The sequence below is a fragment of the Psammomys obesus genome, unplaced genomic scaffold (assembly GCF_907164565.1).
Source record: "Psammomys obesus unplaced genomic scaffold, mPsaObe1.curated_primary_1811, whole genome shotgun sequence".
NCBI lineage: Eukaryota > Metazoa > Chordata > Mammalia > Rodentia > Muridae > Psammomys > Psammomys obesus.
The window spans coordinates 14083007-14096604 of record NW_026585644.1 but is presented as its reverse complement, the minus strand read 5'-3'; the positions used below and the strand labels follow the sequence as shown (position 1 = coordinate 14096604).

Genomic DNA, 13598 nt, shown 5'->3' with positions numbered 1-13598 from the left:
AATCTCATGCTGTGGGAGAGAAAGGCTGAAACCCGGTTGCCTGCCAGCAGGGGGGCTTGTTTCCAGGTAAGAGACCTCACACAGCTCTGACAACTTGTCAACTTGTCAGACTTCCTTTGCAAAAAAAGCCCGAGCTGAGACAATGGATGAGTGATGGGTGGGACTACCCTTGGCTAGGACCACGAATACATCGCTTTCTGGTGTAGCTTTGAAGCCTAAACCTCTTGTGGGGACCCTGCAGATGGACTTGTGGAGGAAATGGGGGGTGGTAAGTGGACTTACTTACTTCTTTCTTTCCTCTTCTCATTGTGGCCACATTTAGTAAATTCTCATCTATTTAATTGGCATAATAAGGACCCATGGCTGAGCCTATCCTGTTACGGTTGTCAGGGCCCAGGCTTTGATCCAAGCTCTCTGATGACAAAGTTAGACTCAGAGGTTGTCATGAGTCTCTAAAATGGAAACATCTGCATGTGTGTGGTCCAAGGAGTACAAGAAAAATAAGTGTCATGGGCCAGGGATAACTGGGAGGGGGACAGCTAGTGGGAGGGAAGCCGACAGTGGAACAGCCACTGTTCACACGGTCTCAGTCAGTGCCATCTCTGGGTAGAGGTGTTAGAACATAAGGTCACCCAGCATTTCTGTTTCTTTGCATGAGTACAGTCAGCCCCTGAGAGAAATGTTTGCTGTAGAACAAGAAACAGGTTGTGAGGCAGATGGAAGGACTTGGAGAGTGCTTGTAAGAGAGAAATGGGAAGAAAACTCCCCCAGAGGTCAGTCTGGAGGTGTGAATCTTCCAAGAGTCCCCAGAGGGCACATAGTAGATGAAGAACAAACAGCATGGGAAGAGCTCATTGTAAGAACAGCCTTGGGAAAACACACATTCTTTCAGTCCTTAGTCATGGTCCTGGCTCCTAGCCCCCCAACCCACCCCCATACTTCATTGGTTAGAGCTGTATAGTTGGCCACTATGCCTAACAGGCATCCTCCAAGACACAGAAACAACAGCTTGGACAAGTGGATAGGATGAATGGGATGGATGGATCAGTGAGGAATGGAAGGAAAAATGAGTGAGTTGAAGAATGGGTGTATGGATGACTTGAGTGGGTAAATAAGTGGAAAGAAGGGGGAGCTGAAAGAGTAGGAAGAAGGAGCCAAGCATAGTGGCACACCCCTAGAATCCCAGCACTAGGGAGGCAGATGCCAGCCTAGCCTACATATCGAGTCCAGAACAGCCAGGGTTTTGTTAAAGAAATCCTGTCTTGAAAAACCAAAAACAAACAAACAAACAAAAAAAAAAAAAAAAAAAAAAAGGTGCTGCTACTAGATAGGTATGTTTTAAGAAAATAGTGTGGCTCTAGGGAAAAGTGAGGAGCTGGAAAATGAGGCAGGAGAGATTGCTCAGCAAGATTTCTTTTTAGTGTCTCTGTATATATTGTATGTTTGTAGTTTTTGTACCCATGTATGCATGTGGAGGCTAGAGGTTGATGTCTGGTCTTTGTCACTCTCCACCTTAATTTTTTTAAACTCAGTTAGACTGGTTAGACTGGCTGGCCCACAATTCCTGTCTCCCTCCACTCCAACCAAAGCCCACAGGCTAGGGTTATAAACCTCTGCCACTGTGCAGGGGTGTTTACATGGATGCTTGAGTGCCAGACTTAGGTCCTTCTGCCTGTACAAGAGGCACTTTCCTGACCAAACCATCTCTGTAGCTGCGGGAATTTCTTGTAGCAGAATTTCTTCTTTGGGAAAACTCAGTTTTTACTCCCAAGATTTAGTAAGATCAAACATATTAGTGAGATTCATCTTCCTTATCCAATCCCACTGGCCAATTTTAACCACATCGACAGAGGAACATTTATTCTTAAAAAATCACAGGATGTTTCTACTCAGCCAAATAGATATATAAAACTATAAACATCACAAATGACTTAAACAGCAGCTATACTGAAAAGCAAAACTTGCACTTTGTGACACCTGGAACTGTAGCTCTTCCTATGGGTGCCAGAGACGGGGAGTGTTTAGGATGTCTGAAGTGGGACTACTGTGTTAGTGATGCTGAAAATATGGACTGATATCCCTGGTAAAAACCTAAATATGAGGTGAAGACTGCCTGCAGTGATAACAAATTGGTGGCTATGGAAAATCACGGTGGTGGCCTAACCAGGTGTTAAAGGGGAGAGTGCATTTTTTTTTTAGTGAGAAAGATATTTTTTTTTGTTTCCACTATCATACGTTTGATGGAGTTTCTTAAGTTGATGAGACATGTGGGTGGCCTAGGGACCCTGAATTTTTGTCTGCTGTTGTAGGTTCTCTGTACTGGGGTCCATCAGTATTGGGCTGACTTTAGGAGGTAAGAGTCTGGTCTCTGTCCAGTACACAGGCTAGACTGTCCCATCTTATCCGGTGCTCATCTCTGCTGCAATACATACCTGGAAATTCTGCCCTCGTGGAGACTTAGCTCTGGTTCTGCAGGGGCTCGAGGCAGTGAAGGTCTGCTGGGGTGGGGAGGCTTTGTGCCTCTGCCATTCTCAGTCTCCGGAGCCACTCAAGGAAGTGTAGCACTGGAAGGTGGATGGCATGCTCCAGGCTTAGCAGAAAGGCCTTAGTCCTGCTCTCTCTCTGGAATACATATGCAGCAGATGGTTGGAGGCATGACAGCCATGGAGAGGTCCCAGTGATGGCGAACTGGACCCTCCTCCGATAGCCTTCCGTGGTACAGCCTGCCAGTGGTGCATCTGAAACCTGGTGACAGTGCCTGGGTGTGACCCCACCCCTCAGCAGTCTCCTGATGCTAGACCCTCAGAAGCACCTCTTCCATCAGAGAGAACATCTGCCTGGTAACAGTGGGATCATAGCAGTTTACAGGTCGAGGCACATCTGGTGTGGTGTTTTGTCAACAAAGTGACCAAACCCAGAGGCAAAACTTAACTTGAGGGGGAAAGATCTGTGTTGGCTCAGAATTTCGGAGATTTCAGTCTGTCTGTCCAGAAGGGTGTGGCAGAGCTGGGCACCTCCCTTCACATAGCCAGAAACCACAAATAGAACACCTGGGCAAATGGTCTTTTCTCCCCATCTTCCAGCCGATGAGTGTCACCCTGGTTCCCAGTAAGTCTACTACTTTTAGGTATTTTTTTTTTTTTTTTTTGTAAATTTCCCTTTGACTTAAAGAGAGTTGTGTTTTACAGTCTCCTAGGTGCTCAGTTCAATCAAGTGGAGAATCAAGACCAGCTGTCACACCTGGGCCCCAGTTCCAAAGCTCACACTGAAGAAGTCTGTTCCTTTGTGCCTAACCTGAGCCTCCTGGTCTAACGCTTCACCCTGGAACCGCAGGTGAAGCGGGGAGACATATAAAGTGTCAGCATTCCATCTTTCACAGCACACACTGATAACCTCAGGGCTTCCCTTGTCAAATCGATTGGAGGTGGCCACAGGTGTTCTCCATCTTTCCTACAAGGGAAAGCACCAGGTGGGCAGGGCTCCTCACAGGGGGTGAATGTTGGAGGCCTCAGGGGGTGCCCCCCCAGGGAGCTTCTAGTTCTGCAGCACAGCCTTCCTACAAGCCCTGCACCAGGGGCCTGGGCCTCAGTTTCTCCAATAGGAACGAGGAAAACGAAATTAGCGTCAGATGCTTTTGTGTGAAAGCAGGGTCGGGCACGGGAGAAAAAGGGGCAGGTCGTGAAAGTTCACTTCCTAGAACACGCAAGACTTTTAAGTGTTCAAAACAAGGCATCACCAGCAACAAAATCCTTGCATACAGGAAAGAATCATGGTTAAGGGATGTGGGTTAACTTGGTTGTGGCACTGCAGTTTAAAAAGCAGACACAGCGATCCAAACCCGTCCAGCCCTCGCCTGTGAACCTACAGGCGCTCCCACAGTGGAGTCTGTGTGCGCTGGTCATGCTGTGCTTTCCTGGCTGCACCCATCGGGAAGGGTCGCCAGGTCGCCTGGATCAGACACCAGGCCCCGGTGATTGCCCAGCCCCCGCCCTCTACGAGGCTGAGAGGGGGCGGAGCCACGCGCATGTGCACAGCTGGCGCCGCATCCCCGCCCCCGCGCACAGCTGGGACGTGGGCCGGGGACCTGAGGGCTCAGTTGGGAGCCGGCGGTGGACGCGCCCGCCGAGGCCTCCTCCGCTGCGGTCCACGCGTGCCAGCGGCCGTCCCCGCCGTCTGCCATGGCCGTGCGCTCCACGCGCTGCTGCCTGCTGGCGCTCGTGCTGTACTTCGCCTGGGGGGCTATGGCGGTGGTCGCCTCGAAGCCAGGGGCAGGCTGTCCAAGTCGCTGCCTGTGCTTCCGTACCACCGTGCGCTGCATGCATCTGTTGCTGGAGGCCGTGCCCGCCGTGGCGCCGCAGACCTCCATCCTGTGAGTGCGGCCCGGGGACGCTGGGGTCCGCGGGGCGTGTGATTAGGGGGATCAAGAAGCGTGGGTAGGCCGGGGGACGGTGGTACTGGTTTGGCGAAGTGGGGTATCCCGGCGTCCGGTGCAGGGTGTGCTGGGCCTTTGTCCGTCCTGGCTGGGACTCCAGGGGCGGACCTGAGCGCAGAGCGCGCGGCCTTGGGAGCCGCCTTTGTTCAAACTCAGAATCTCCCGCTGGACCGGGAAGTGGTAGGGAGTCGCCAGGGAAAGCCCCGCGCGTCTCCTGCGCCTTCCCCGCCTGGCCTCCCCTCTGGTGACTTCTCAATTTCCCTCCCGGGTTTCCTTCTCTCCCTCTCTCTCCTGAAGCGCAGGCCTGGAGTTGGGTCGTCCCTCCTCAGACCCCCTCTTCCTCCCTCTTCTTCCTCCATCAGTGTACCTGCCCCCCTTCCCCCTCCTTCTGGAGCTAGGCCCACCCCACCCCACCCTGCGAGAAAGAAACCTCTCTCGCAGAATCTGTGTCCCGAGGCGCCAGCAGCGCCAAGTGTACTCCCATCAGCTTCTGCGCTAGAGCCTTCAAGTTCGCCTAGGTATCCCGGGGACCCGTTGGGTGCAGCCCTTGTAGGGTTTGTTTCTTTGCCTGGAAGGAGCCTGACGTCCACGGTGCTGTGGAGGGCCCACCGCCGTGCGGGTGACGGGGCCGGTTTGGGGGACTCTTCCTGCTGTTTCTGCTCCCAGCTGGTGTGTTTCTTAGTGGTCCTACACTTCCTAGATACTTGGATTTAACCCGGAGTTGTGCGCTTCTAGCGCCTTCCCATAAGCCCCCAGATCGGAAGGAATCCCTGTCCTGGGGGAGGGCGGGGGGAAGGTAGAGTTGGCTGCAGGCCTCTGTGTGCTCCGAGGAGATTTGGTTCTGTAAAGGCAGGCATGCGTTTAGGGGCCAACTGTAATTCAGGGTCCTGCAGCTGCACTTCTGCATTCCAAAACGTTTTCACTTTTTCGTGGCTGGGCTGGAGGACTTTGGCATCTCTGAGGAGCCTGCGAAAGTTATAAAAATCTGAGGGAACTATTCAAGGAGTGGGCGGTCAGTGTTCTCACTTTTAAAAAGTGCATGGGTGTCCTACTTCCTCTGGTGGACACTGTGCGGCCAGTCTGGGGCCGGAATGCCTAGCCTAGTCCCCTGAAGAGCTAAATAAGGCTTCCATTCCAGAGGGTATGGAGGGCCAGCCAAGGTTGCATCTGAGAGGATAGACAGTGTGCTGTAAAGCAATAAACTTTTAAAAACGGGCCAGGGTGGAGCGTCTCCAAATACAGAGAATTTCTGTAGTGAGTCAATGGCCAAAACTTGGACCCTGGAGCCATTTTTTCACATCTGGGCAAAGTCAGATTCTCAGACTGTGTGTTCCCAAATCATAATTGCTTTCTGCAGCAGTATTTTAAAATGAGTGCTGCAGAACAGAATTGGAGCCTTGTGTGCTGCCATGCTACATGCAAATGTAGTTGGGGGCCTGAGCTCGGTGGCTAAAGACATTTGCAGCCACGTTGACATCCTGAGTTCAAGTCTCAGGGTCCACATGGTGGAAGGAGGGAACTGACTCCTGAAAGTTGCCCTCAGACTCCACATTCAGGCCACATGCCCCTCCCTCCACCCCTCCCTCATATACAGGAATAAACGTTCTTTTTTTTTTAAGTAATTAAAAAAAAATTAAATGTAGCAGAGGGTGTGTAAGGTTTCCGGAGAAACACCAGAGATGGTGCTTGAAAGATTTCCTGGAAGGTTTGTTTGAAGAAATTGAAACTTTGTACTTTTATGGATGTCTGAAGTTTCCTGAAAGGTTTTGTAACAATAACACTGGGTACCACTGACTCCACTTTACCAGGGAAGGCCTTGAACATATGCAAGTTAGTCCCTTTCTGTGCCTGGGTACAGGCTGATCTGAGTGAGGTGGCCCTATGGGGCTGTAACACACACAATAACATTGCTTTCTTTCAGCTTCTCTCCCACTCCCTGCTCTCACATACATGCTGATACTTTCTGTATTTTTCTACATTGGAGGCAGAGGTGTAGCTCAGTGGTAGAAAGCTTGTCTTGGCACGTGAGGCCCAGAGTTAGAGCCCTCTTTCAAATGCTGCTGAAAACAACAACAACGAAACAGAAGAACAATGGTTACATAGAAATTGGATGCAGAAGATATGAATTTGCAAAACCCCCACCCCCAAAGTTAGTGCATCCATCCCCTTGTTACATTGCTTGCTGCCTAAAAGCCCCACCCCCACTCAGCTTCTCTAGAGACTAAATCAACTTCTTTCCTTCCTTCCCCAGGGTGTTAGAGGTATATTTTGGCCAGGGAGAATGCCAGGCTGTTTAGGGTTTCCAAATGATCTCAGGCCATCATGTGGTTCGCGTTAGAACTTTGCCTTCTGGCACCTGAAAGCCCGAGGTGAAATGTCAGTGGTGCCCAGCGCCTCTCGGTGCTCACTGCCTTGAGCCTCCTCATCTTCCTCTTCTCTGACTGCCTCTAGGAAGTACCTGTCTCAGTGTGGCTGGGAAGGCTGGTAGAAATACCTGCCTGATGTTTTGCATGGTGTCCTGAGTACAGCAGCTGTTCCTTCCCATGCGCCTCTCCGCCCAGGCCTTCATAGGGGAGTTGCCTAGAAAAAGCACTGGGGCCTGTAGGCACTAGGCCTCTCAACTGATACCCTGCTCCTTCCATATCCTTCTCTGTCCCCTGAAGCCTCCAGTGCTGAGATCATGGGAACTGAGCTTGAAAACATAACATCTACCGGGCATTCCAGGCCCCTCCAGTGCCGAGGAGTTATTAGACTGGCGATGTGGCAGAAGCCACCACGGCAGGAAGGATTGAGACTGTGAGTTTGGGACAGATTCTCTGGGTTCCCTGTGCAGGCCCCAGAGTGGTCAGAGCTGGGTCTCCTAGGCCTCAGTCAGAGACCTGATGCTCAGAGTTCTTAGTTTTCTGATCGCCTGTTCTGTGTTGGTGATGTATTCTAGACTAGCCACTTTAGTCAGCCTCGTCAGGTACCAGCTTTCACATCCAGGTGTGCCAGGTCTGTGTGGGATAGAGGGGGTTGCAGAGCTCTGGCAGAGTGCACACATGCTTGCTGGCTAGTCCACATGGGTAAAATGCCTGAAAAATGATGACATCAAGAGGAGCGATTCCTGGGTATGGAGATGGATTCTGTTGTCTGGCATGCTTGTCCCCATTTGTCACAGCTGTTCACAGTTTGTCCTTTACCAGCCCAGCAGCCCCAAATGAGGTGCCAAGGACAGAGCAGCTTCCTACAGACTTCCCTTGTAGAATCAGTCACCTTTCCGCAGGAAGCACAGTCACCGTTGCCTGAAGACTGGAAGAGACACGGGGCTAGCGGAGCTCAACCAGGCTCCCATTCCTAGCATTGTCGGGCAAGTGTTAAGTTCACAGGAAGTTCCCTGGCTCCTGACCATGTCCCAGGGACACCCTTAACTCTGGTTTCTTAGGATGTGCTCTCTTCAAAATGTGCTGTCTTCACAACAGCAGTGCTTGCTTGTGGCCCTGTTCTTCGGGCTGAGGGGTGCTCAGGTACATGAACTCGCTGTTTTGTTCTACTGCTCACAGCCCAGCCAATGTCTGCGAGGCTGCTGCATTCAGTCTGGGTTCTTGGGTTGCTGTCCTAAGAGGAGAACCCTCAGTGTCCATCCAGGGCTCAGTTGGGCCTGTGTCTAGGTGACATGCTTTGAGATCATTGTATGTTCTTTAGGTGTTCATTCTGCTGGGACATCACTATCTTTATGCTTGGTCTTGGGTATCTCTGTGTGGAAGAAACATCCTATGAAGAAGCCATGGTGGTTCTACTGCCCTTTAGTCCTTCTGTCTCTGCTGTCAGTGTTTTAACATCAAAGGTCAAAGAAATGATGTGAAGAGAATCCATCCACCTGGGACCGTGGACCAGGCCTCTCTGACTGGAATCTTGGCTTGATCCTAACGAAACCTTCTTCCAGCAGTTTTCTCCCCATGCACCACTTGGCTTCCTGGGCTGTTAGTCGTCTCAGTTGGCAGTAACCGGGAGCTGTGGGTTTCCTTTCCGAGGAGCTTGAGTGTGGTGAAGGGTTTGTGGGAAGAGCCTTCCAGGACCAGCTTGCTCGTGGTCAGCTTGCTTTCACTCACTCCGTGCCTGCAGTCTGTGTTTCCCAACTTATGGACCAGAAGAAGCTGAGGGGGTTTTATCTGAAGTGTTGGTTATTGGGCAGGTTGGAGAAGAGGTGCTATCTACACAGATCAGAGGTACACCGTCAACAGATAGGCCCAAAGTGTATCTGTGGGAGTTGGAGAGTCACAGTGCATTGCACTTATTCCCAGACAGACATGCACACTGTTTCCCACTGACAGACAAGAGCTTTTGCCTGTGCTGTTGGAGAAATCGGCCTTTTCCTTTGTACTTTGCAATAAGCAGAAAAGAGATTCAAATGGATAAAGTAAGCTAAGTCTCTATGGAGCTAGGAGGTCAATACTCCAGGCCTAGAGCTGGCGATTGCTTAGGAGTCAGGAAATTAAGGAAATGAAGAGGCAGGCGTCTGCAAGCTGCTGGCCTTTAGAGCCTCTCAGGGAGACCTCTTGCTTTTCACCATAGCCACGACCCCCACTTGCTTTCAAAGTGACAGCTTTGTGGGCTTTGAGGTGCTAAAGAAAATTACTCATTGAAAATACCTATATTTTAATGGATTCCGTTTAACGTGGTGCTCAAGTAGCTGGGACTCTGCATTAGTTTCTTTCCTGTTGCTGTGATAGAACAACACAGGCAAAGCAATTTATACAAGAGCTTATTTGGGCTCAAGGTTCCAGTGGGATAAGAATCCATCACGGCAGGGCAGGGGTAACATGACAGCAGAACCAAGGAGAACAAATTGGAATTAACAAGGCTCTTAACTCTGAATGCCCATGCTCAGTAACACACTTCCTGCAAGGCCACACCTCCTAAACCTCCCTAAGTAGTTCTACCAACTGGTGATCAAGAATTCAAATACAGGAGCCTACAGGGGACATTTTTTTTTAAATTAATTAATTTGTTCACTTCACATCCCAACCGTAGCCCCCTCCCTCCTCTTCTCCCAGTCCCACCTTCCTTTGTTCTTCCCCTTCCTGCCCTCCCCTTTACCTCAGAAAAGGGGAGCCCCACCCCCACCATCAACCCACCTCAGCACATCCATCAAGCTGCATCAGGACTGAGTGTATCCTCTCCCACTGAGGCAAGGCAGCTCCGTCGGGGAGAGGGGGTGGAAGTGATTGAAAAGCAGACCATAGAGTCCATGTCAGTGACAGGCCCATCTCTCTTTATTATGGGGTCCACATGGAGACCAAGCTGCTCATTGGGTACATTATGTGTAGAGGGCCTAGGTCCAGTCCATGCATGGTCCTTAGTTGGTGCTTCAGTCGCCAAAAGCTCCACAGGGGCTAACTCTTTTTTGGGTCAGTGCCTCTTCTTGAGCCAGGAGTCCTTGGGATCAGGGTGGGGCTTTTTTTTTTTAACCAAACTATGAATGCCATATACCCACAATTTGCACCTAAAACAGTAGGACTCTGCCAGTGTATGGGAATACTGTCTTCCTTCCTTCCTTCCTTCCTTCCTTCCTTCCTTCCTTCCTTCCTTCCTTCCTTCCTTCCTTCCTTCCTTCCTTCTTCTAAGACAGGGTTTCTCCTTGTAGCCTTGGCTGTCCTAGAGCTCAATCAGTAGACCAGACTGGCCCCAAACTCACAGAGATCTGCCTGCTTCTGCCTCTGAGTGCTGGGCGTTTGCCACCAAGCATTCTGGCGGGAATGCTTTCCTGTTCTTGAAAAGATGCTGTGATGGCTTAACATCTTATAAGGCTGATAATTCCAGTACTTTATGCTTTCTCGTCTCAGTGTTTGTTCATTTGTTCTGAAAACCAAGAGCCCTGGTATCATCATGTCCTACCTCATGTTGCCTTACCACTTATGTTTTGGCTTCATTTCTTGTCCTGGGACAAACACCCCGACCAAAAGCAACTTGAGGGAGAAGTGGTTTATTTCGCTTACAGTTAGAGGCCATCACTGAGGAAGGTCAAGACAAAAACTCTAGGCAGGAATTGGAAGGCAGGCTTCCTTTCCACTACACTCAGCGTTCTCTCAGGCCAAGAACTCACTTCATGGACAAAGCACACCAGGAAACAGAGGACGTTGACTGCTGGGTGGCAGGCAAGCTCATGCTTGGCTAGCTCTCTGTGCTAGCTACTTTAATGTTAACTTGACACAAAGTACCATCATTTGGAACCAGGCAGACTGACCTGCGTGTATGCCCTTTTGTATGCACTCATGGATGCTGGAAGTCTATGTCAAAAATCTTCCTCAATCTCTCTTCTGTTTGTTTGAGGCAGACTCTCACTGAACCTAGATGTCACTGATTCAGCTAGATTGGCTGTCCAGAAAGCCCCGGGGTATTCCTGACTGTACTTCGAGTACTGGGATTACAAGCATGGACTGCCATGCCCGACTTTTTATGTGGGTGCTCAGGTTCCCATGCATGCTCGGCCAGCATTATATCAACCGAGCTCCTCTCCAGCACTATAGTGTATTTTTTAATAGAACCCAGATATCATGAACTTTGACCTTTTTGAGGACTAGGTAATTGTGTCCTGTAGTTCCAAGCTTTGTCCTGCTGATTAGATAAGAAACAGCAAGTCAAGGAGCCTTATACCTTTCTCTCCCAACCCTATTAAAGATCGGTGAGGCAGGACTGGAGGTAGGGCTCTGTCTTAGACCAGTTACCATTAGACTCTTAAAACACGACAGCCTGCGACTCATTGCTGTGTGATGGATGCAGATGGCGATATTCACCCTGTTCCAGTGTGAGCACTGCCTTTGAACCATGTGGGTGCTTCTGTCCGTCCTGCTGGATGTGAGCTGTCAGGCTCCGCTCCACATTCAGCAGCTCCCTACAGCCTTCCTCCCCTCCTTCTTGGGTGTTCGGGTGTTTCTGGCATCTCTCCTGAGAGTTTTGACTGACAAGGTCTCTCCAGACTCTTGGCATTTTCTTCTCTGTCAGGCAGTTTGCTGGGCCTTTCCCATGCTCATTTGTTTCCCATCTTTCTAGGTTTATCTCCAGTTTTGACTGAGGTCCAATATAATACCATGAAAATAGTTGTCCATACCTTATCTATTTTGGGTTGTTCATGATGGAGAGGAGAGTCTCACTTGTTACTCAGTCTTATTTGAGAACAGACAACCCTACTTGCCTTCAAAAAAATTTTTTTTCCCTTTAAAAATTCTGTGGTAGGATATGGTAAAAAGAAGTAGTGATAAGAATAAAATGCTGAGTTCAGGTTTACAAGTTCAGATTTTTGAGAAAAAATTGAAACAACTCAACTGTGGTATTTGGAGCATTTAGCCTGAGCTACTCTGAGGAGCAGTGGTGGGTCCTGGTGGATTAGATCATGTGAATTGCCCACACAGATGCTCTTGGCCTGACAGCTTTCTGTTGGAAGTTCTGCCTAAAGCCAGAGTCACCAACAGCAGCCTGTGGGTAGCCTGCCTGTTATGGCTTGAGGTTTTGGGACAAGCCAGGACGGGGGCTCACATTTTGTCTGTGGCTGCCTGCTAACCACAAAGGCAGAATGGAATAGGTATCAGCAAGTAGAGTGTTTCCTATCTGGCTCCTTTGGTTGCATCATGTTGGGTGTACACTCAAGGATGCCGTCTCTATCCTGAACTCATCTCTCTTCCATGGCCCTGAGGTTGCAGTGGAAGCAGAGAGAGGAGGGGGATGTTGGGGCTGGCTCACACTGCTGAGCCTTCTGAAGTGATGCCACGCTGCTGCTCACACTGCATTGGTGGGTTCTAGTCCCATGTTTCACCCTGCTTTGGGAGTATCTGATCCAGGGCAGTGGATCAGACATGTAACTATGAAGAAGTGGCTTCAAACAACTCACATTTCCCAGCCTTGGACTCTTTAGATTCCGTTTCACTGATTAATTTTCTGCTGTGTGTACCTGATAGGGAGTTATGTGGAAGGGTTCTGATCATTGGCCTCTTTTCAGAGATGTTCACCAGCATGGTGGATGTGGCCCTATGTTTCCATGTACTGTGACTTAGGGTGAATTTTACCCTCTCCCCTGTGAGATAAGTAGGAAATACTACCATAGATCAAGGTGGTCTTAAGACCCTCTCCCCATGAGAAGTATTGTGATCTGTACTCCTTGGGGTTTCAAGTGGCCTGCTCACAAGAGGCATTTGCTTGTCTGTGCTAAGGGGTCAGTGGTCTCAGTGCTGGTCCCCACCTGTGTCCTCACAACAGGATGCCTGGTCAGCTATTTGCAGAGTGGGAGTTCTCCAAGGAATGAGAGCAGTGCTTCTCATCTTGACTGCTTTGTGGAATTGTTAAAATGATGGGTGATACGGTGAAGGACTAGAACAGGGAAACACAGGGAATACTTAATGCTCCGGCTCAGACCATCACCTTCTGGGGACCAGGTGTCAGTTGCATTTCTGAACAAGTTTGGCTTCTCCTATGACCATGCTTCTTGGCTCACTGTGTGCCAAGGATGAGAGGCTGTAGCCAGCTTAGGTTCCTGTGCCCTGGCTGGAGGGCACTCAGCCCTTCCTGTTTACCTCCTAATGCTCTAATGCTGCATATAAACTTGCAAGGTCTTTGGTAATTCACCCCTTGCTATGTCCCCTAGGGTCTCTGAACCAGTCATCTCTGGGAGGAGTTTGGCTCAACAAACAACCGTTATTAGATTGGCCTTTCCTGCTGGAGAGGGCTGGGCAGCAGCCCTCACAATTTGTGCTAGGAGTTGAGTTATGAAACCTGCCCCCTCACCCACTGATTGACCATTTTGTTTTTCTTTTGCACATTATTTTAATATTTTTTTTTTGCAAATAATACATACTTGTATTGAAAATATTTTAACTGCAGATAAAGCAAAACAGATAGCTTACATTCTGTCATTAGATCAGATGCACATTTATACCACTGTCTGTGTATGCCTAGGCGTACGTATGCTTGTCATGTTTGTTTTAAAAAATTAGGTCGTGATACATGTACAGTTCTGTAATGTATGGCATGATTTAGCATTTGTTTACATGCCATAATTTGTGTGCTGTGAGTGTGAGGAGTGTGTGTATGTGTGTGTGTGTGTGTGTGTGTGTGTACACACATGGAGGCCAGAGATTGATGGGAAGTCTTTCTTTCTTTCTTTCTTTCTTTCTTTCTTTCTTTCTTTCTTTCT

General features: G+C 49.5%; 1 protein-coding gene across 2 annotated transcripts in view; it reads left to right on the top strand.

Moving 5' to 3' along the window:
- Nucleotides 1-4038: 4038 nt before the first annotated feature.
- Pxdn (peroxidasin) overlaps nucleotides 4039-13598 on the top strand; it is a 75858-nt gene continuing 66298 nt past the window's right edge. For both annotated transcript variants that reach the window (XM_055624868.1, XM_055624859.1), the window contains exon 1: nucleotides 4039-4369. In XM_055624868.1, the coding sequence (XP_055480843.1) occupies nucleotides 4179-4369 (191 nt within the window). In that variant the 5' untranslated portion in view covers nucleotides 4039-4178. The remainder of the gene's footprint in view (nucleotides 4370-13598) is intronic.